The following is a 20184-nucleotide window of genomic DNA, read 5'->3' as shown; positions in this document are numbered from 1 at the left end:
AGAAACATAAATGTGAAGAACCGTGTCCCCATAGTAAAGTAACCCTGTGCAGGAACAATTCCTTATGTGTAATATCCATGTAGTTTATTTTATGGCCGATTATCGAGATACTTTCCTCTAAAAGAAATATTTTTCTTGGGCTACTCTTTACAGTACTTAATATCAGTAGAACACCACACAAACGTTCTATCTGCATGTAAGCAGTGGCAAAAGAAATCAGTTCTTCTCTCCCAAGCCACCAAAATCAGTCTCCTGAGACACAACATCAAAGCAGGAGCTCAGTTGAAATGCTCTGAAACATCCCAATTGCACCCTCCACCTGCGGACTCTTGGTCACCTCTCACATTATCTGGTAGGGGATGGGTTCTTGCAGTTTGCGCTTCAGAAGAAGTCCTCCCATTGTGAGGACGGCAGCTGCCAGCACAGCAATGGTCACAGCCAGAGGAATGTGGGAGCTGGCAGCAGGAGCGGTGCTCTTGAGCTCCCCTCTCACCTGGATGTCAGAGGCCAGCTCTGTGTGTGAGAGAGAAAGAGAAGGGCTTACATTTGTTTCCTGAGCTAGTCCATTTCAAAATAAGGAGAAATTGATACAAAATGGATCTGATCAGATCTGCAATATGGATCTGAATGGAAAGCAAATTATCAGATGTTTAAAAAATGATTCTGTGTCCACACCAAACAAGCAAAGATTATGGAAGGAACTTAAAAAGTAGCTAAGAATGTTTGAGCTGCAGCTGTCCTTGTTCATTGCAGGGAGTTGGACACCATGGCTTTAAAGGTCCCTCCCAACTCAAGTGATTTTATGAGCTTGTAACAATTACTCCAAGACCACAAGATGCTATTTCCTAACAGTGGAGACACCATTTATAGGGCACAGGGAAATATTTTCAAGGGGACCTACAATGTGGTTGTTAATAAATAAGAAAGATGCCAATCATGCTGAGAAAACATGCAGAACAAGCAGTTGGTCTAAGTATAACAAAAAGGAAATTTGTATAGGAATACTAAAAACAACTTTATGTTACGGTAGGATTGTGAATAAGCTAGCAAAGGGATATTTCAGGACTGGGTTTATGAACTGATATGCAAACACACAGCAATATACAGAGCCCTGCTTTGAATAGAAGTGGAAGTTTGCACTCACCAGCATCCCTCTTCACAACGGGAGCCTCCTGAAGCTGAACAGGTCCAATGACAACACTCACTTTTCCCTGTGAAGATCCTGCATTCCTCTTGAACCTGTTCACACAGCCTTGGTAGCAGCGGGAAGAATAGTCACCATATCTGCACACCACCAGCTCACACTGCAGGTAGACTGATGGGTAGCGCTTAACAAAGGAGAAAGCATTAAACGCAAACCGCGTGACACTTGGATATGGTGAATAGTAAGAAGAGTAGGTGGGGTCTTTAACACACCTAGAGAGAAAGACAAAATTAACAGATTAGCTTTCACTGGGCTCATTTTCCTCATAAAAGGTCCCACATTTCTCACAGTTTATTTTATACTTAATGATAACCCAATGCCTATGATATTTATAAGGGGATATTACTGAATTTAAACTCAGTAAACACACTTTCTTTTGACACTGTTACATGTCAAATTAATACAAATTAACTGGAAAAAGACCAGAATCTATTTGACCTGTGTCCTGGTTGAGTGTTCTTTCTCTGTTTCTGCTTAATGAGTGAGTATTTTTACAGATAGAATCAAAAGCAATCTAAAAAAGAGGAAAACATTCCTCATATTCACATAACGTGTAAAAGGGAGGACACTCATCTCATGCACAGGAGGCTACAGGTCACTTCCCAAGCCTCTTAAAAGCCATAGACTTCCAGCGCAATGGTTGACTACTTGACTCCTACTTTGCTAAGGTTACCAATAAGAACACCTTCTCAGGAAGTAGAAAGATTCAAATCCCACTAAGCACAGAATGGAAATAAATTAGCAAGAGTTTTTCTTTCATGGAAGAAAACGGGACACAAAGAGCAACACTTTGATTGCTTTTAGCTCTTTGTCCATTTAGCATTACTTACAAGAGATCACAAATATTCCATTCCAAATTAGAAGGCAAATTTTGTATCAAATCGAGGAAACAGTATTTACAAAACTTTGATTCTGGTGTACAGAAACAAAGAGCCATTGGCATCCCTATATTTCATTCATCTATGTCAGAAACAAGTTCAGACCTCAGTTTCTACACTGCCTCCTGGAGTGAAATTGGAGCTTGACTGCTACTTGCCAGTGAGATTTCAATTGTCATATTCTATTTTATTTAGGCTATGCCAGAAGATATTTCTTAAAAGTCTATTTGTATTGAGAATAACAACCAATGTACACTGGTCCCAAATTTCATCTCTCATAAATGACTCACTTTAAGATCTCTGTATCCAGATACTTTCAAAATCATTCCTAAGAAAGTTCTTACCCACTTCTGATCAGGTCATAGGTCACTGCTGTAAAACTGTTAGGACTAGGTGATGCCACACATGTATCCACAAACAGCACCAGATTTGAGTCATTGCTGTGAAGAGATGCTTGAAGGAACAAATTCTGATTCAGGTCAACATGGTAAGGAAAGTCAGTCACTGGCAGAAGGAAAGAGGAGGAATTGTAGAATTCCAAGTCCACTTTGTATCTGCCATATTGGGTTTCATCAATGTCAGTAACAGCAGAGCCATCAGCAATGTACATTGCTTGCACCCAGGTCTTCTGGAGCATTTTGCAGTTCACATGCAAGTAAAGGTCCTTTTTCCTCTTGATGATGGAATCAGAAGGAAATATTCTTATCACGTTGGAATAGTCCAAAGTCTCGTTGCTGCTCTGTTTAACACATTAGGTGAGTGCAGGATTATTGCATGTAGTTACGTTCACACTGTGAAGTACAAACTTCTGTATGTGTCAGATCCTAGTATTACTCAGAAAGAATGTGTCATACTCAAAAACCCAAAGCATCCTACATGTGACTGTTCACCGTATCCTACACTTTCTTTTCCAAAGCATCACTCTGAAATAAATACAGTTATTACTTAAAATCTAAGAAGGACAAGTAGGAATGATTAATTAAGCCTAGCTTCCAGAAAGACGAGCTTCTTTTGTGTGTTTTGAATGCTTACAGACAGCAATGCCCCCATGAAATTCTTGTCAGTTTTCCAACTGCCTATTAAGTTTCTGTGCCCAGAACTGGAGATATCTCTCGAATACATTGACACTCACCTCTCTACGGGTACCACAGCTGTTGTATGGGATGTTGAATATAACCTGGGTCGATGTAATTTTTGGTCTACAAGAAGAGTCGGACAAACTAGCATTCCACGCAAAGTAACCATGTGACTGGAGATAGCTTCTCTCTACAACTGCGCGCATGTGAGTTGGGAAGCAAAAGAGGGCTAGGGCAGAAAATATGAATTATTAGTTAATTCATGTAATTAATTGTGTAAAATTTCACCAAATGCAAAAGCTTTTACCATTTACAGAAGGGATTTCATTCTTACACCTTTCACTTAGATACGAATAATCTCTGCCAATCTTCAGTTGACCTTCAGTTACTCTCCTAACAAAAATGTGTAGTATACAACAGTATTTTGATGACACCTTGATCCAGAATTACTACTGTCCAGTCTGTCTACATCACTTTAGAATTGGAGGGACAAGAATTGAACTGAGTAGGGGGAAATGATCTAAGTCTCTGCTAGTAAGACCCCTGGAGATGCAGCTCAGAGTCCAATTTTACCTCTATTGCTACATAAATTTATAATGGACATGATCTGGTGCTGCTTGGAATAGTTGGAGTAGGAAAAATTCAAATATCCTTTCTAATGAATTTTTCCATGATTCCACAAGATACTGTCCACGAGAATAGAAAAAAAAAAGGTGAAAATAATGAGGTGATAAGAATAAAGCTGAGTTTAGACTGACCACCATTAAAAAAAAAACATGTAAGTGGAATCAATTTGATATTTGAAGGTCTTTTTGAAACAAAAAAAATAATTATCTGGAAGTGATCAGTTAATAACCACTTAGAAATTCAAGTAAGAATGTCGTTTTTTTGGGAGTGGTTCAAAAGCATTAACAAATACTTGGTCAAATAACATCAAGAAATAAAAGCCTTTTAGCCAAGAAAATGGTATAAAGTGAATGGAAACTTACCAGTGTCCTGATCTGCAGGAAAGGAGCGATACTCAGCATAAAACCCTCTGTTTGAATATCTAGAGTCACTGTGAAATCTGACTGTCAACATATTTGAGGAGGATGTGTACATGATATTATAACCAGAACAGATTCTTCCAAGCAGAGGAGAGGTACTTGGTGGACCATCGTAGATCTCAATGTAGTCATATCGGCATACACCTTGCAGCCTAAGGAATTAGCATGAATAAAGGGTAAAACATGAAAACTGGGTAAAATGCATTTGGTAAACTTCAGTATTTTAAATGTCAAATAAACAACAAACTAGAATGCTGCACGGGCACATTTTCAAGGTAATATTTATATTCAAGGTAATATTTATAATACACGTTTAACTATGGGGAAAATGTTTGAGAACTGTGTTTGAAGTTGAGATTTTGGACCCATTTACTACCCAGAAAACAAGCAATTTACTTACTGAATGCTTCCAAATGTGAGCATAATGCGGTAATTGTTCGTTACTTGTATTTCCCACAAGCAATCTGCATTATCTGGATAATTTGAAGGGTAAAAAGGACTCCGAATTGATCCAGATGAATTTGAAAGGAAGCTACCACAAAAAAATTTTTGAGCTGAAAAAAAGGAGATGAAAATGAGATTCATTTAGGCTTCCTTATCAACAAATTGATACGCAGCGAGTGTACACATACCAAAGCAAATGGTGGTAAAGTTTCCAGATAAAATGAATGGATATGCACTTCTTACCCAGGCAATGGGTGTAATCACTGCAGAACTAGGAATCGAAACTGCTAATTTGCATTTAGCAGGCTAGAGGAATGAAAGGGCATGAGAGAAAGGAGCAGATACTGGCTAAAATGGTACTAAAGCATACAAAAGATCAAAGACCTGATGGAGGCCTAAAGACACTCAAAGGACAATCAGAGGAATGGAAGAGTAAAAAGGAAGATATGACAAGATATGGAAAATAGGGAATTTATAAGAGTATAACAGAAAAAAACAGTGGGACATAAAATATAGAGGAAAAATTATAAAAATTAAGCAAAAAATAAAATAAAATACTGAAAGTCAGATACATACCAGGTGTGCTGGATGGTGGAGTAGGAACAGGAGTTGAGGTACTAACATCTGTTGAAGGAGGAAGAGAAAGAAGCAAGTGAGAGACATTGGGATGGAGGAGCACACAAGGCTGGCTTCCAGCTCTGGAAATGACAGTGCTGCCCTGTCACACTGCAATGCACAGCATGGGGAGTCTCCTAAAGGATGCATCAGGAGGACCAGCTGAGGTACTGGGAACAGCTGTGCACAGACAGGCAGGGTGGGCACTGCAGGGAGCACCAGGGAAGTAAGTGGCCATGGCCCCCAGCCTGCCAGTACTGAATAACCAGCTGGACAGTGCTTTCCGAAATGTGAGTTATCTCTTAGGCCACCCTATGAAGAGTCCACACTTGGACTCTCATGTCCCTGTGGATCCCAACCAGCTCTGAATGTTTGAGGACTCTCTGACACTGCGGAAAAGACAAAACTCAAGCACTCAGACAGCATCAGAACCTTAAAAAAGTGCAGAGACAAACCAGGAATAATGAAGACATACCTGAAAGACTGGATGGAACTGAATTTTCTGTGGTTGTGTATGTGGGAGCTGTGGAGACAGGGAGAGAATGAAACTCCAGTGAGGTATGTGGAGGTGAATGTAGACTTGGAAAGCATATCCCTCAGCTCTGTGCCCCCTATGACTGAAAGGTGAAATACAACCACACTGATATTTATGGCAGCACCAGGCCCATCCCTTCAATGTAGGCTTCCCAACAACATCTTCTTAGACACACCAGGGGGCTACGTATTGTATGGCTGGGGTGTTAACACCTATAACCCCAAAGTAAAGCACAGGAAGAGAATGTGGAATATGCAGACTCACGTGTAGTTCTCCATGGGTAGGAAGTTGGGTATCCAGAAGTTGCAGCTGTTACAGGAGGAAGAGAAAGAATCAAGTGAGTGACATTGGGGTAGAGGAGCGCACCAGGTTTGCTCCCAGCTCTGGGGATGGCGGTGCTGCCCTGTCACACTGCAATGCACAGCGTGGGGGTCTCAGCATTGACATCTCCTACGGGAGCACTGCAGAAAGAAGCCTGAAAACGTGGCCTCACAACATCGCCATGCCAGGCAAAGGAGCAGCAATTCATTAGCATGTACCAGGATTTGGGAAAGGCAATCAGTGGTACCTGAGCAGACAACACTGGCATCCTCATAGTGGTTACAGTTGTGCACGCCCCAGCCATTGCTCCTGCACTGAAACAGGGACGACTCACTCCCCGTGCAATGAACATCATCCAGGTAAATTGTGCCGGAGCCTGGTCCAAAATTGGCATTTCCTGGTGCTGAAACTGCAAAGCCGCAGCCCAGCTGCCTGCACACAACATCGGCGTCCCTGAGGTCCCAGCCATCATCACAGACCGTGCCCCGATTCCCTCTGTAGTAGATCTCCACGCGCCCCTCACAGCGGTTCCGGCCATTCACCAAGCTCAGAGAGGCACCTGGGAAAGGAGGGGACAAAGAGCACATGGGAAAACACTGCAGCACACACACACCCTCCCTTCCCTTCACACTGCAATTAAACAGCACACAAGTCTGAGGCCACGAGGACTGCTACACTCAGCTGAATTAGGCGCCTCACTTCCAAGACCCTGCTCTCCCGTTCTTCTCTTCTGTGTCTCAGGCACTTAATGGAAAGGATGTGGGAGTTCTGGAGGATGGAAAGCTCCATACCACTGAACTAAGACCTGCCTTCCTCACCAGAGGTGCCAAGTCTATTTTGTGCTGCTTTAAGCACAGCTCAGGCAGCCAGGGAACACCAATCCAACTTCACTCAACAGATTTGTGGCTGCAACACAAACACTCGCTCTGGATTTGAGCTCTACAGAATAAGAATGCTAAACATTTACAGCGTGTCCACAGAAGGGTGAAAGAAATGATGGAAAAATCAATTAGATTCCATGATTTATGAGGAGTGACAGAGGTCACTTGGTCTGTTGAGCATAAAGAGCACAGGAGCCTCAGAAGGGATGTGGTTGCTGGATACACCTTCCTCATGATGGGTAAAGGGGAATGGCTTAAAGATGCATCAGGAGGATCAGATGGAGTACCAGGAACAGCTGTGCACAGACAGGCAGGGTGGGCACTGCAGGGAGCACCAGGGAAGTAAGTGGCCATGGCTCCTGGGCTGCCAGTGCTGAATAACCAGCTGGACAGTGCACTTGGACATGTGAGTTATCTCTCGGGCCACCCCTTGCAGAGCCCACACATGGACTCTCAAGTCCCTGTGGGTCCCTGCCAGCTCTGAATGTTAGAGGACTCTCTGACACTACGGAAAAGACAAAACTCAAGCACTCAGACAGCATCAGAACCCTAAAGCAGTGCAGAGAAAAACGAAGAATAATGAAGACATACCTGAAGGAATGGATGGAACGGAGCTTTCTGTGGTTGTGTATGTGGCAGCTGTGGAGACAGGGAGGGAAAGAAACTCCAGTGAGGCATGTGGAGGTGAATGTAGACTTGGAAAACATATCTGTCAGCTCTGTGCCCCCTATGACTGAAAGCAAGGTGAGATACAACCCCACTGATATTTCTGGCAGCACCATGCCCACCCCTACATGGTAGGCTTCCCAACAACACCCCCTTGGATACACCAGGTGGCCCCAGGTTTTATGGCTGGTCTGTTAACACCTATAACCCCAAAGTAAAGCACATGAAGGGAATGTGGAATATGCAGACTCACGTGTAGTTCTCCATGGGTAGGAAGTTGGGTATCCAGAAGTTGCAGCTGTTGAGGGGGGAAGGAAGAGAAAGAATCAAGTGAGAGACATTGGGGTGGAGAAGTGCACCAGGTTTGCTCCCAGCTCTGGGGATGGCGGTGCTGCCCTGTCACACTGCAATGCACAGCGTGGGGGTCTCAGCATTGACATCTCCTACAGGAGCACTGCAATACACAGCCTGCAAATGTGGCCCCACAACATCACCATGCCAGGCAAAGGAGCAGCAGTTAATCAGCATGTACCAGGATTTGGGAAAGGCAATCAGTGGTACCTGAGCAGACAACACTGGCATCCTCATAGTGGTTACAGTTGTGCACGCCCCAGCCATTGCTCCTGCACTGAAACAGGGACGACTCACTCCCTGTGCAATGAACATCATCCAGGTAAATTGTGCCAGAGCCTGGTCCAAAATTGGCATTTCCTGGTGCTGAAACTGCAAAGCCGCAGCCCAGCTGCCTGCACACAACATCGGCGTCCCTGAGGTCCCAGCCATCATCACAGACCGTGCCCCGATTCCCTCTGTAGTAGATCTCCACGCGCCCCTCACAGCGGTTCCGGCCATTCACCAAGCTCAGAGAGGCACCTGGGAAAGGAGGGTACAAAGAGCACATGGGAAAACACTGCAGCACACACACACCCTCCCTTCCCTTCACACTGCAATTAAACAGCACACAAGTCTGAGGCCACGAGGACGGCTACACTCAGCTGAATTAGGCTCCTCACTTCCATGACCCTGCTCTCCCGTTCTTCTCTTCTGTGTATCAGGCACTTCATTGAAAGCATGTGGGAGTTCTGGAGGATGGAAAGCTCCATATCACTGAACTAAGACCTGCCTTGGCCACAAGAGGTGCCAAGTCTATTTTCTGCTGCTTTAAGCACAGCTCAGGCTTCCAGGGAACACCAATCCACCTTCACTCAACAGATTTGTGGCTGCAACACAAACACTCTCTCTGGATTTGAGCTCTACAGAATAAGACTGAGAAACAATTAGAGTATGTCCACAGAAGGGTGAAGTAAATGATGGAAAAATCAATTAGATTCCATGATTTATGAGGAGTGACAGAGGTGCCTTTGTCTGTTGAGCATAGAGAGCACGCAACCTCAAAAGGGTTGTGGTTGCTGGATACACCTTCCTGATGATGGGTAAAGGGGAATGGCTTAAAGATGCATCAGGAGGATCAGATGGAGTACCAGGAACAGCTGTGCACAGACAGGCAGGGTGGGCACAGCAGGGAGCACCAGGGAAGTAAGTGGCCATGGCTCCTGGGCTGCCAGTGCTGAATAACCAGCTGGACAGTGCTTTCCGAAATGTGAGTTATCTCTTGGGCCACCCTTTGCAGAGTCCACACATGGACTCTTAAGTCCCTGTGGGTTCCTGCCAGCTCTGCATGTTTGAGGACTCTCAGTCACCATGGAAAAGACGAAACTCAAGCACTCAGACAGCATCAGAACCCTAAAGTAGTGCAGAGAAAAACGAAGAATAATGAAGACATACCTGAAGGAATGGATGGAACGGAGCTTTCTGTGGTTGTGTATATGGGAGCTGTGGAGACAGGGAGGGAAAGAAACTCCAGTGAGGCATGTGTAGGTGAATGTAGACTTGGAAAACATATCCTCAGCTCTGTGCCCCCTATGACTGAAAGCAAGGTGAGATACAACCCCACTGATATTTATGGCAGAACCATGCCCACACCTACAATGTAGGCTTCCCAACAACATCCCCTTGGATACACCAGGGGGCTACATATTGTATAGCTGGTCTGTTAACACCTATAAGTCCAAAGTAAAGCACAGGAAGGCATTGTGGAATATGCAGACTCACGTGTAGTTCTCCATGGGTAGGAAGTTGGGTATCCAGAAGTTGCAGCTGTTACAGGAGGAAGAGAAAGAATCAAGTGAGTGACACTGGGGTGGAGGAGCGCACCAGGTTTGTTCCCAGCTCTGGGGATGGCGGTGCTGCCCTGTCACACTGCAATGCACAGCGTGGGGGTCTCAGCATTGACATCTCCTACAGGAGCACAGCAATAAACAGCCTGCAAACGTGGCCCCACAACATCACCATGCCAGGCAAAGGAGCAGCAATTCATCAGTGTGTACCAGGATTTGGGAAAGGCAATCAGTGGTACCTGAGCAGACAACACTGGCATCCTCACGATGGTTACAGTTGTGCACGCCCCAGCCATTGCTCCTGCACTGAAACAGGGACGACTCACTCCCCGTGCAATGAACATCATCCAGGTAAATTGTGCCGGAGCCTGGTCCAAAATTGGCATTTCCTGGTGCTGAAACTGCAAAGCCGCAGCCCAGCTGCCTGCACACAACATCGGCGTCCCTGAGGTCCCAGCCATCATCACAGACCGTGCCCCGATTCCCTCTGTAGTAGATCTCCACGCGCCCCTCACAGCGGTTCCGGCCATTCACCAAGCTCAGAGAGGCACCTGGGAAAGGAGGGTACAAGGAGCACATGGGAAAACACTGCAGCACACACACACCCTCCCTTCCCTTCACACTGCAATTAAACAGCACATAATTCTAAGGCCACAAGGACTGCTACACTCAGCTGAATTAGGCTCCTCCCTTCCATGACCCTGCTCTCTCGTTCTTCTCTTCTTCGTATCAGACACTTCATTGAAAGCATGTGGGAGTTCTGGAGGATGGTAAGCTCCATATCACTGAACTAAGACATGCCTTGGCCACAAGAGGTGCCAAGTCTATTTTCTGCTGCTTTAAGCACAGCTCAGGCAGCCAGGGAAAATCAGTGCACCTTCACTCAACAGATTTGTGGCTGCAACACAAACACTCTCTCTGGATTTGAGCTCTACAGAATAAGATTGAGAAACAATTAGAGTATGTCCACAGAAGGGTGAAGTAAATGATGGAAAAATCAATTAGATTCCATGATTTATGAGGAGTGACAGAGGTCCCTTTGTCTGTTGAGCACAGAGAGCACAGGAGCCTCAGAATTGATGTGGTTGCTGGATACACCTTCCTGATGATGGGTAAAGGGGAATGGCTTAAAGATGCATCAGTAGGATCAGATGGAGTACCAGGAACAGCTGTGCACAGACAGGCAGGATGGGCACAGCAGGGAGCACCAGGGAAGTAAGTGGCCATGGCTCCTGGGCTGCCCGTGCTGAATAACCAGCTGGACAGTGCTTTCCGAAATGTGAGTTATCTCTCGGGCCACCCTTTGCAGAGTCCACACATGGACTCTCAAGTCCCTGTGGGTCCGAGACAGCTCTGCATGTTAGAGGACTCTCTGACACTACAGAAAAGACAAAACTCATGCACTCACACAGCATCAGAACCTTAAAAAAGTGCAGAGACAAACCAGGAATAATGAAGACATACCTGAAGGAATGGACGGAACGGAGCTTTCTGTGGTTGTGTATGTGGGAGCTGTGGAGACAGGGAGGGAAAGAAACTCCAGTGAGGCATGTGGAGGTGAATGTAGACTTGGAAAGCATATCCCTCAGCTGTGTGCCCCCTATGACTGAATGCAAGATGAAATACAACCCCACGGATATTAATGGCAGCACCATGCCCATCCCTACAATGTAGGCTTCACAACAACATCCCCTTGGGTATACCAGGGGGCCTCAGGTTTTATGGCTGGTCTTTTAACACCTATAAGCCCAAAGTAAAGCACAGGAAGGCAATGGGGAATCTGCAGACTCATGTGTAGTTCTCCATGGGTTGGTAGCTGGGTATCCAGAAGATGCAGCTGCTACAGGAGGAAGAGAAAGAATCAAGTGAGTGACATTGGGGTGGAGGAGCGCTCCAGGTTTGCTCCCAGCTCTGGGGATGGTGGTGCTGCCCTGTCACACTGCAATGCACAGCGTGGGGGTCTCAGCATTGACATCTCCTACGGGAGCACAGCAGAAAACAGCGTGCAAAAGTGGCCCCACAACATCGCCATGCCAGGCAAAGGAGCAGCAACTCATCAGTGTGTACCAGGATTTGGGAAGGATACCTGATACATTAAAGATGTATCTGGAGGATCAGATGGGGTACCAGGAACAGCTGTGCACTGACAGGAAGGCTGGGCACTGGTCGTGGCCCCCAGGGAAGTAAGTGGCCATGGCTCCCAGCCTATCAGTGCTGGATAACCAGCTGGACACTGCACTTGGACACATGAGTTATCTCTTGGGCCATCCCTTGCAGAGTCCACACATGGACTCTATCGTCCCTGTGGGTCCCTGACAGCTCTGCATGTTTGAGGACTCTCTGATGCTGTGGAAAATACCATGCTCAAGCACTCAGACAGCACCACAGCCCTAATGTAGTGCAGACAACAGTAATGTGTAATAATGCAGACGTACCTGAAGGAGTTTTCTGAATGGTGGTGACCTCTGTGTTTTTGTCTGTGGGAGCTGAGGAGAGAGGGAGAAAAAGAAACTCCATTGAGGCATATGTAAGTGAATGTAGACTTGGAAAACATATCCCTGAGTTTGTGCTCCCCACAACTGCAGGGAAAGTGAAATTCAACCCCAGGGACATTTCTGGCAGCACCATGCCCATCCCTTCAATGTAGGCTTCACAACAACATCCCCTTTGGTACACCAGGGGGCCTCATATTGTATGGCTGGGCTGTTAACTCCTATAACTTTAAAGTAAAGCACAGGAAGGGAATGTGGAATATGCAGACTCACGTGTAGTTCTCCATGGGTAGGAAGTTGGGTATCCAGAAGTTGCAGCTGTTACAGGAGGAAGAGAAAGAATCAAGTGAGTGACATTGGGATGGAGGAGCGCACCAGGTTTGCTCCCAGCTCTGGGGATGGCGGTGCTGCCCTGTCACACTGCAATGCACAGTGTAGGGGTCTCAGCCTTGACATCTCCTACAGGAGCACTGCAATACACGGCCTGCAAACGTGGCCCCACAACATCGCCATGCCAGGCAAAGGAGCAGCAGTTAATCAGCGTGTACCAGGATTTGGGAAAGGCAATCAGTGGTACCTGAGCAGACAACACTGGCATCCTCACGATGGTTACAGTTGTGCACGCCCCAGCCATTGCTCCTGCACTGAAACAGGGATGACTCACTCCCCGTGCAATGAACATCATCCAGGTAAATTGTGCCAGAGCCTGGTCCAAAATTGGCATTTCCTGGTGCTGAAACTGCAAAGCCGCAGCCCAGCTGCCTGCACACAACATCGGCGTCCCTGAGGTCCCAGCCATCATCACAGACCGTGCCCCGATTCCCTCTGTAGTAGATCTCCACGCGCCCCTCACAGCGGTTCCGGCCATTCACCAAGCTCAGAGAGGCACCTGGGAAAGGAGGATACAAAGAGCACATGGGAAAACACTGCAGCACACACACACCCTCCCTTCCCTTCACACTGCAATTAAACAGCACATAATTCTAAGGCCACGAGGACTGCTACACTCAGCTGAATTAGGCTCCTCACTTCCATGACCCTGCTCTCCCGTTCTTCTTTCTGTGTATCAGGCACTTCATTGAAAGCATGTGAGAGCTCTGGAGGATGGTAAGCTCCATATCATTGAACTAAGACCTGCCTTGGCCACAAGAGGTGCCAAGTCTATATTGTGTTGCTTTGAGCACAGCTCAGGCAGCCAGGGAAAATCAGTGCACCTTCACTCAACAGATTTGTGGCTGCAACACAAACACTCTCTCTGGATTTGAGCTCTACAGAATAAGATTGAGAAACAATTAGAGTATGTCCACAGAAGGGTGAAAGAAATGATGGAAAAATCAATTAGATTCCATGATTTATGAGGAGTGACAGAGGTCCCTTTGTCTTTTGAGCATAGAGAGCACGCAACCTCAAAAGGGATGTGGTTGCTGGATACACCTTCCTCATGATGGGTAAAGGGGAATGGCTTAAAGATGCATCAGGAGGATCAGATGGAGTACCAGGAACAGCTGTGCACAGACAAGCAGGCTGGGCACTGCAGGGAGCACCAGGGAAGTAAGTGGCCATGGCCCCTGGGCTGCCAGTGTTGAATAACCAGCTGGACAGTGTACTTGGACATGTGAGTTATCTCTTGGGCCACTCTTTGCGGAGTCCACACATGGACTCTCAAGTCCCTGTGGGTTCCTGCCAGCTCTGCATGTTATAGGACTCTCTGACACTACGGAAAAGACAAAACTCATGCACTCACACAGCATCAGAACCCTAAAGTAGTGCAGAGAAAAAACAAGAATAATGAAGACATACCTGAAGGAATGGATGGAACGGAGTTTTCTGTGGTTGTGTATATGGGAGCTGTGGAGACAGGGAGAGAAAGAAACTCCAGTGAGGCATGTGGAGGTGAATGTAGACTTGGAAAACATATCTGTCAGCTCTGTGCCCCCTATGACAGAAAGCAAGGTGAAATACAACCCCACTGATATTTATGGCAGCACCATGCCCACACCTACAATGTAGGCTTCCCAACAACATCCCCTTGGATACACCAGGGGGCCCCAGGTTTTATGGCTGGTCTGTTAACACCTATAAGTCCAAAGTAAAGCACAGGAAGGGAATATGGAATATGCAGACTCACATGTAGTTCTCCATGGGTAGGAAGTTGGGTATCCAGAAGTTGCAGCTGTTACAGGAGGAAGAGAAAGAATCAAGTGAGTGACATTGGGATGGAGGAGCGCACCAGGTTTGTTCCCAGCTCTGGGGATGGCGGTGCTGCCCTGTCACACTGCAATGCACAGCGTGGGGGTCTCAGCATTGACATCTCCTACAGGAGCACTGCAATACACAGCCTGCAAATGTGGCCCCACAACATCACCATGCCAGGCAAAGGAGCAGCAGTTAATCAGAGTGTACCAGGATTTGGGAAAGGCAATCAGTGGTACCTGAGCAGACAACACTGGCATCCTCATAGTGGTTACAGTTGTGCACGCCCCAGCCATTGTTCCTGCACTGAAACAGGGACGACTCACTCCCTGTGCAATGAACATCATCCAGGTAAATTGTGCCAGAGCCTGGTCCAAAATTGGCATTTCCTGGTGCTGAAACTGCAAAGCCGCAGCCCAGCTGCCTGCACACAACATCGGCGTCCCTGAGGTCCCAGCCATCATCACAGACTGTGCCCCGATTCCCTCTGTAGTAGATCTCCACGCGCCCCTCACAGCGGTTCCGGCCATTCACCAAGCTCAGAGAGGCACCTGGGAAAGGAGGATACAAAGAGCACATGGGAAAACACTGCAGCACACACACACACTCCCTTCCCTTCACACTGCAATTAAACAGCACATAATTCTAAGGCCACGAGGACTGCTACACTCAGCTGAATTAGGCTCCTCACTTCCACGACCCTGCTCTCCCGTTCTTCTTTCTGTGTATCAGGCACTTCATTGAAAGCATGTGAGAGCTCTGGAGGATGGTAAGCTCCATATCACTGAACTAAGACCTGCCTTCCTCACCAGAGGTGCCAAGTCTATTTTCTGTTGCTTTAAGCACAGCTCAGGCAGCCAGGGAAAATCAGTGCAACTTCACTCAACAGATTTGTGGCTGCAACACAAACACTCTCTCTGGATTTGAGCTCTACAGAATAAGATCGAGAAACAATTAGAGTATGTCCACAGAAGGGTGAAAGAAATGATGGAAAAATCAATTAGATTCCATGATTTATGAGGAGTGACAGAGGTCCCTTTGTCTGTTGAGCATAGAGAGCGCGCAACCTCAAAAGGGTTGTGGTTGCTGGATACACCTTCCTCATGATGGGTAAAGGGGAATGGCTTAAAGATGCATCAGGAGGATCAGATGGAGTACCAGGAACAGCTGTGCACAGACAGGCAGGGTGGGCACTGCAGGGAGCACCAGGGAAGTAAGTGGCCATGGCTCCTGGGCTGCCAGTGTTGAATAACCAGCTGGACGGTGCATTGGACATGTGAGTTATCTCTTGGGCCACCCTTTGCAGAGTCCACACATGGACTCTTAAGTCCCTGTGGGTTCCTGCCAGCTCTGCATGTTTGAGGACTCTCAGTCACCATGGAAAAGACAAAACTCAAGCACTCAGACAACATCAGAACCCTAAAGCAGTGCAGAGAAAAACGAAGAATAATGAAGACATACCTGAAGGAATGGATGGAACGGAGCTTTCTGTGGTTGTGTATGTGGCAGCTGTGGAGACAGGGAGGGAAAGAAACTCCAGTGAGGCATGTGTAAGTGAATGTAGACTTGGAAAACATATCCCTGAGTTTGTGCTCCCCACAACTGCAGGGAAAGTGAAATTCAACCCCAGGGACATTTCTGGCAGCACCATGCCCATCCCTTCAATGTAGGCTTCACAACAGCATCCCCTTTGGAACACCAGGGCGCCTCATATTGTATAGCTGGGCTGTTAACTCCTATAACTTTAAAGTAAAGCACAGGAAGGGAATATGGAATATGCAGACTCACGTGTAGTTCTCCATGGGTAGGAAGTTGGGTATCCAGAAGTTGCAGCTGTTACAGGAGGAAGAGAAAGAATCAAGTGAGTGACATAGGGATGGAGGAGCGCACCAGGTTTGCTCCCAGCTCTGGGGATGGCGGTGCTGCCCTGTCACACTGCAATGCACAGCGTGGGGGTCTCAGCATTGACATCTCCTACAGGAGCACTGCAGAAAGAAGCCTGAAAACGTGGCCTCACTACATCGCCATGCCAGGCAAAGGAGCAGCAGTTAATCAGAGTGTACCAGGATTTGGGAAAGGCAATCAGTGGTACCTGAGCAGACAACACTGGCATCCTCACGATGGTTACAGTTGTGCACGCCCCAGCCATTGTTCCTGCACTGAAACAGGGACGACTCACTCCCCGTGCAATGAACATCATCCAGGTAAATTGTGCCAGAGCCTGGTCCAAAATTGGCATTTCCTGGTGCTGAAACTGCAAAGCCGCAGCCCAGCTGCCTGCACACAACATCGGCGTCCCTGAGGTCCCAGCCATCATCACAGACCGTGCCCCGATTCCCTCTGTAGTAGATCTCCACGCGCCCCTCACAGCGGTTCCGGCCATTCACCAAGCTCAGAGAGGCACCTGGGAAAGGAGGGGACAAAGAGCACATGGGAAAACACTGCAGCACACACACACCCTCCCTTCCCTTCACACTGCAATTAAACAGCACATAATTCTAAGGCCACGAGGACTGCTACACTCAGCTGAATTAGGCTCCTCACTTCCAAGACCCTGCTCTCCCGTTCTTCTCTTCTGTGTCTCAGGCACTACATGGAAAGGATGTGGGAGTTCTGGAGGATGGAAAGCTCCATATCATTGAACTAAGACCTGCCTTCCTCACCAGAGGTGCCAAGTCTATATTGTGTTGCTTTAAGCACAGCTCAGGCAGCCAGGGAAAAATCAGTGCACCTTCACTCAACAGATTTGTGGCTGCAACACAAACACTCTCTCTGGATTTGAGCTCTACAGAATAAGATTGAGAAACAATTAGAGTATGTCCACAGAAGGGTGAAAGAAATGATGGAAAAATCAATTAGATTCCACGATTTATGAGGAGTGACAGAGGTCCCTTGGTTTGTTGAGCACAGGAGCCTCAGAAGGGATGTGGTTGCTGGATACACCTTCCTGATGATGGGTAAAGGGGAATGGCTTAAAGATGCATCAGGAGGAATAGATGGAGTACCAGGAACAGCTGTGCACAGACAGGCAGGGTGGGCACTGCAGGGAGCACCAGGGAAGTAACTGGCCATGGCTCCTGGGCTGCCAGTGCTGAATAACCAGCTGGACAGTGCTTTCCGAAATGTGAGTTATCTCTTGGGCCACCCTTTGCAGAGTCCACACATGGACTCTTAAGTCCCTGTGGGTTCCTGCCAGCTCTGCATGTTTGAGGACTCTCAGTCACCATGGGAAAGACAAAACTCAAGCACTCAGACAGCATCAGAACCCTAAAGCAGTGCAGAGAAAAACGAAGAATAATGAAGACATACCTGAAGGAATGGATGGAACGGAGCTTTCTGTGGTTGTGTATGTGGCAGCTGTGGAGACAGGGAGGGAAAGAAACTCCAGTGAGGCATATGTAGGTGAATGTAGACTTGGAAAGCATATCTGTCAGCTCTGTGCCCCCTATGACTGAAAGCAAGGTGAGATACAACCCCACTGATATTTATGGCAGCACCATGCCCATCCCTACAATGTAGGCTTCCCAACAACATCCCCTTGGATACACCAGGGGGCTACATATTGTATAGCTGGTCTGTTAACACCTATAAGTCCAAAGTAAAGCACAGGAAGGGAATGTGGAATATGCAGACTCACGCGTAGTTCTCCATGGGTAGGAAGTTGGGTATCCAGAAGTTGCAGCTGTTACAGGAGGAAGATAAAGAATCAATTGAGTGACATTGGGGTGGAGGAGCGCACCAGGTTTGCTCCCAGCTCTGGGGATGGCGGTGCTGCCCTGTCACACTGCAATGCACAGCGTGGGGGTCTCAGCATTGACATCTCCTACAGGAGCACAGCAATACACAGCCTGCAAACGTGGCCCCACAACATCGCCATGCCAGGCAAAGGAGCACCAGTTAATCAGCGTGTACCAGGATTTGGGAAAGGCAATCAGTGGTACCTGAGCAGACAACACTGGCATCCTCACGATGGTTACAGTTGTGCACGCCCCAGCCATTGCTCCTGCACTGAAACAGGGATGACTCACTCCCCGTGCAATGAACATCATCCAGGTAAATTGTGCCGGAGCCTGGTCCAAAATTGGCATTTCCTGGTGCTGAAACTGCAAAGCCGCAGCCCAGCTGCCTGCACACAACATCGGCGTCCCTGAGGTCCCAGCCATCATCACAGACCGTGCCCCGATTCCCTCTGTAGTAGATCTCCACGCGCCCCTCACAGCGGTTCCGGCCATTCACCAAGCTCAGAGAGGCACCTGGGAAAGGAGGGGACAAAGAGCACATGGGAAAACACTGCAGCACACACACACCCTCCCTTCCCTTCACACTGCAATTAAACAGCACACAAGTCTGAGGCCATGAGGACGGCTACACTCAGAAGAATTAGGCTCCGCACTTCCATGACCCTGCTCTCCCGTTCTTCTCTTCTGTGTATCAGGCACTACATGGAAAGGATGTGGGAGTTCTGGAGCATGGAAAGCTCCATATCATTGAACCTGCCTTCCTTACCAGAGGTGCCAAATCTATTTTGTGCTGCTTTAAGCACAGCTCAGGCAGCCAGGGAACACCAATCCACCTTCACTCAACAGATTTGTGGCTGCAACACAAACACTCTCTCTGGATTTGAGCTCTACAGAATAAGATTGAGAAACAATTAGAGTATGTCCACAGAAGGGTGAAAGAAATGATGGAAAAATCAATTAGATTCCATGATTTATGAGGAGTGACAGAGGTCCATTGGTTTGTTGAGCACAGAGAGCACAGGAGCCTCAGAATTGATGTGGTTGCTGGATACACCTTCCTCATGATGGGTAAAGGGGAATGGCTTAAAGATGCATCAGGAGGATCAGATGGAGTACCAGGAACAGCTGTGCACAGACAGGCAGGGTGGGCACTGCAGGGAGCATGAGGGAAGTAAGTGGCCATGGCTCCTGGGCTGCCAGTGCTGAATAACCAGCTGGACGGTGCACTTGGACATGTGAGTTATCTCTCGGGCCACCCTTTGCAGAGTCCACTCATGGACTCTCAAGTCCCTGTGGGTCCAAGCCAGCTCTGAATGTTAGAGGACTCTCAGTCACCATGGGAAAGACAAAACTCAAGCACTCAGACAGCATCAGAACCCTAAAGCAGTGCAGAGAAAAACGAAGAATAATGAAGACATACCTGAAGGAATGGATGGAACGGAGCTTTCTGTGGTTGTGTATGTGGCAGCTGTGGAGACAGGGAGGGAAAGAAACTCCAGTGAGGCATGTGGAGGTAAATGTAGACTTGGAAAGCATATCTGTCAGCTCTGTGCCCCCTATGACTGAAAGCAAGGTGAGATACAACCCCACTGATATTTCTGGCAGCACCATGCCCATCCCTTCAATGTAGGCTTCACAACAACATCCCCTTGGATACACCAGGGGGCTACATATTGTATGGCTGGTCTGTTAACACCTATAAGTCCAAAGTAAAGCACAGGAAGGGAATATGGAATATGCAGACTCACGTGTAGTTCTCCATGGGTAGGAAGTTGGGTATCCAGAAGTTGCAGCTGTTACAGGAGGAAGATAAAGAATCAATTGAGTGACATTGGGGTGGAGGAGAGCACCAGGTTTGCTCCCAGCTCTGGGGATGGCGGTGCTGCCCTGTCACACTGCAATGCACAGCGTGGGGG

General features: G+C 47.4%; 1 protein-coding gene across 1 annotated transcript in view; it reads right to left on the bottom strand.

Moving 5' to 3' along the window:
• DMBT1 (deleted in malignant brain tumors 1) overlaps positions 1–20184 on the bottom strand; it is a 39084-nt gene that overhangs the window by 14751 nt on the left and 4149 nt on the right. The window contains exons 8-38 of the mRNA XM_085555415.1: positions 20017–20061; positions 19689–19736; positions 18470–18781; positions 18166–18210; positions 17838–17885; positions 16621–16932; positions 16317–16361; positions 15990–16037; positions 14768–15079; positions 14464–14508; positions 14136–14183; positions 12913–13224; positions 12609–12653; positions 12279–12329; positions 11308–11355; positions 10083–10394; positions 9779–9823; positions 9452–9499; positions 8228–8539; positions 7920–7964; positions 7592–7639; positions 6367–6678; positions 6063–6107; positions 5739–5786; positions 5225–5272; positions 4605–4758; positions 4148–4356; positions 3215–3387; positions 2427–2821; positions 1145–1416; positions 343–513 (exon numbers count right to left, since the gene is read on the bottom strand). Coding sequence (XP_085411541.1) covers positions 343–513; positions 1145–1416; positions 2427–2821; positions 3215–3387; positions 4148–4356; positions 4605–4758; positions 5225–5272; positions 5739–5786; positions 6063–6107; positions 6367–6678; positions 7592–7639; positions 7920–7964; positions 8228–8539; positions 9452–9499; positions 9779–9823; positions 10083–10394; positions 11308–11355; positions 12279–12329; positions 12609–12653; positions 12913–13224; positions 14136–14183; positions 14464–14508; positions 14768–15079; positions 15990–16037; positions 16317–16361; positions 16621–16932; positions 17838–17885; positions 18166–18210; positions 18470–18781; positions 19689–19736; positions 20017–20061 — 4401 coding nt within the window. The remainder of the gene's footprint in view (positions 1–342; positions 514–1144; positions 1417–2426; positions 2822–3214; positions 3388–4147; positions 4357–4604; positions 4759–5224; positions 5273–5738; positions 5787–6062; positions 6108–6366; positions 6679–7591; positions 7640–7919; positions 7965–8227; positions 8540–9451; positions 9500–9778; positions 9824–10082; positions 10395–11307; positions 11356–12278; positions 12330–12608; positions 12654–12912; positions 13225–14135; positions 14184–14463; positions 14509–14767; positions 15080–15989; positions 16038–16316; positions 16362–16620; positions 16933–17837; positions 17886–18165; positions 18211–18469; positions 18782–19688; positions 19737–20016; positions 20062–20184) is intronic.

The sequence above is a fragment of the Coturnix japonica genome, chromosome 8 (assembly GCF_054131305.1).
Source record: "Coturnix japonica strain WE chromosome 8, WE-NBRP24, whole genome shotgun sequence".
Classification (NCBI taxonomy): domain Eukaryota; kingdom Metazoa; phylum Chordata; class Aves; order Galliformes; family Phasianidae; genus Coturnix; species Coturnix japonica.
The sequence above is the reverse complement of the archived record's forward strand: the minus strand, read 5'-3'. Positions and strand labels throughout refer to the sequence as shown.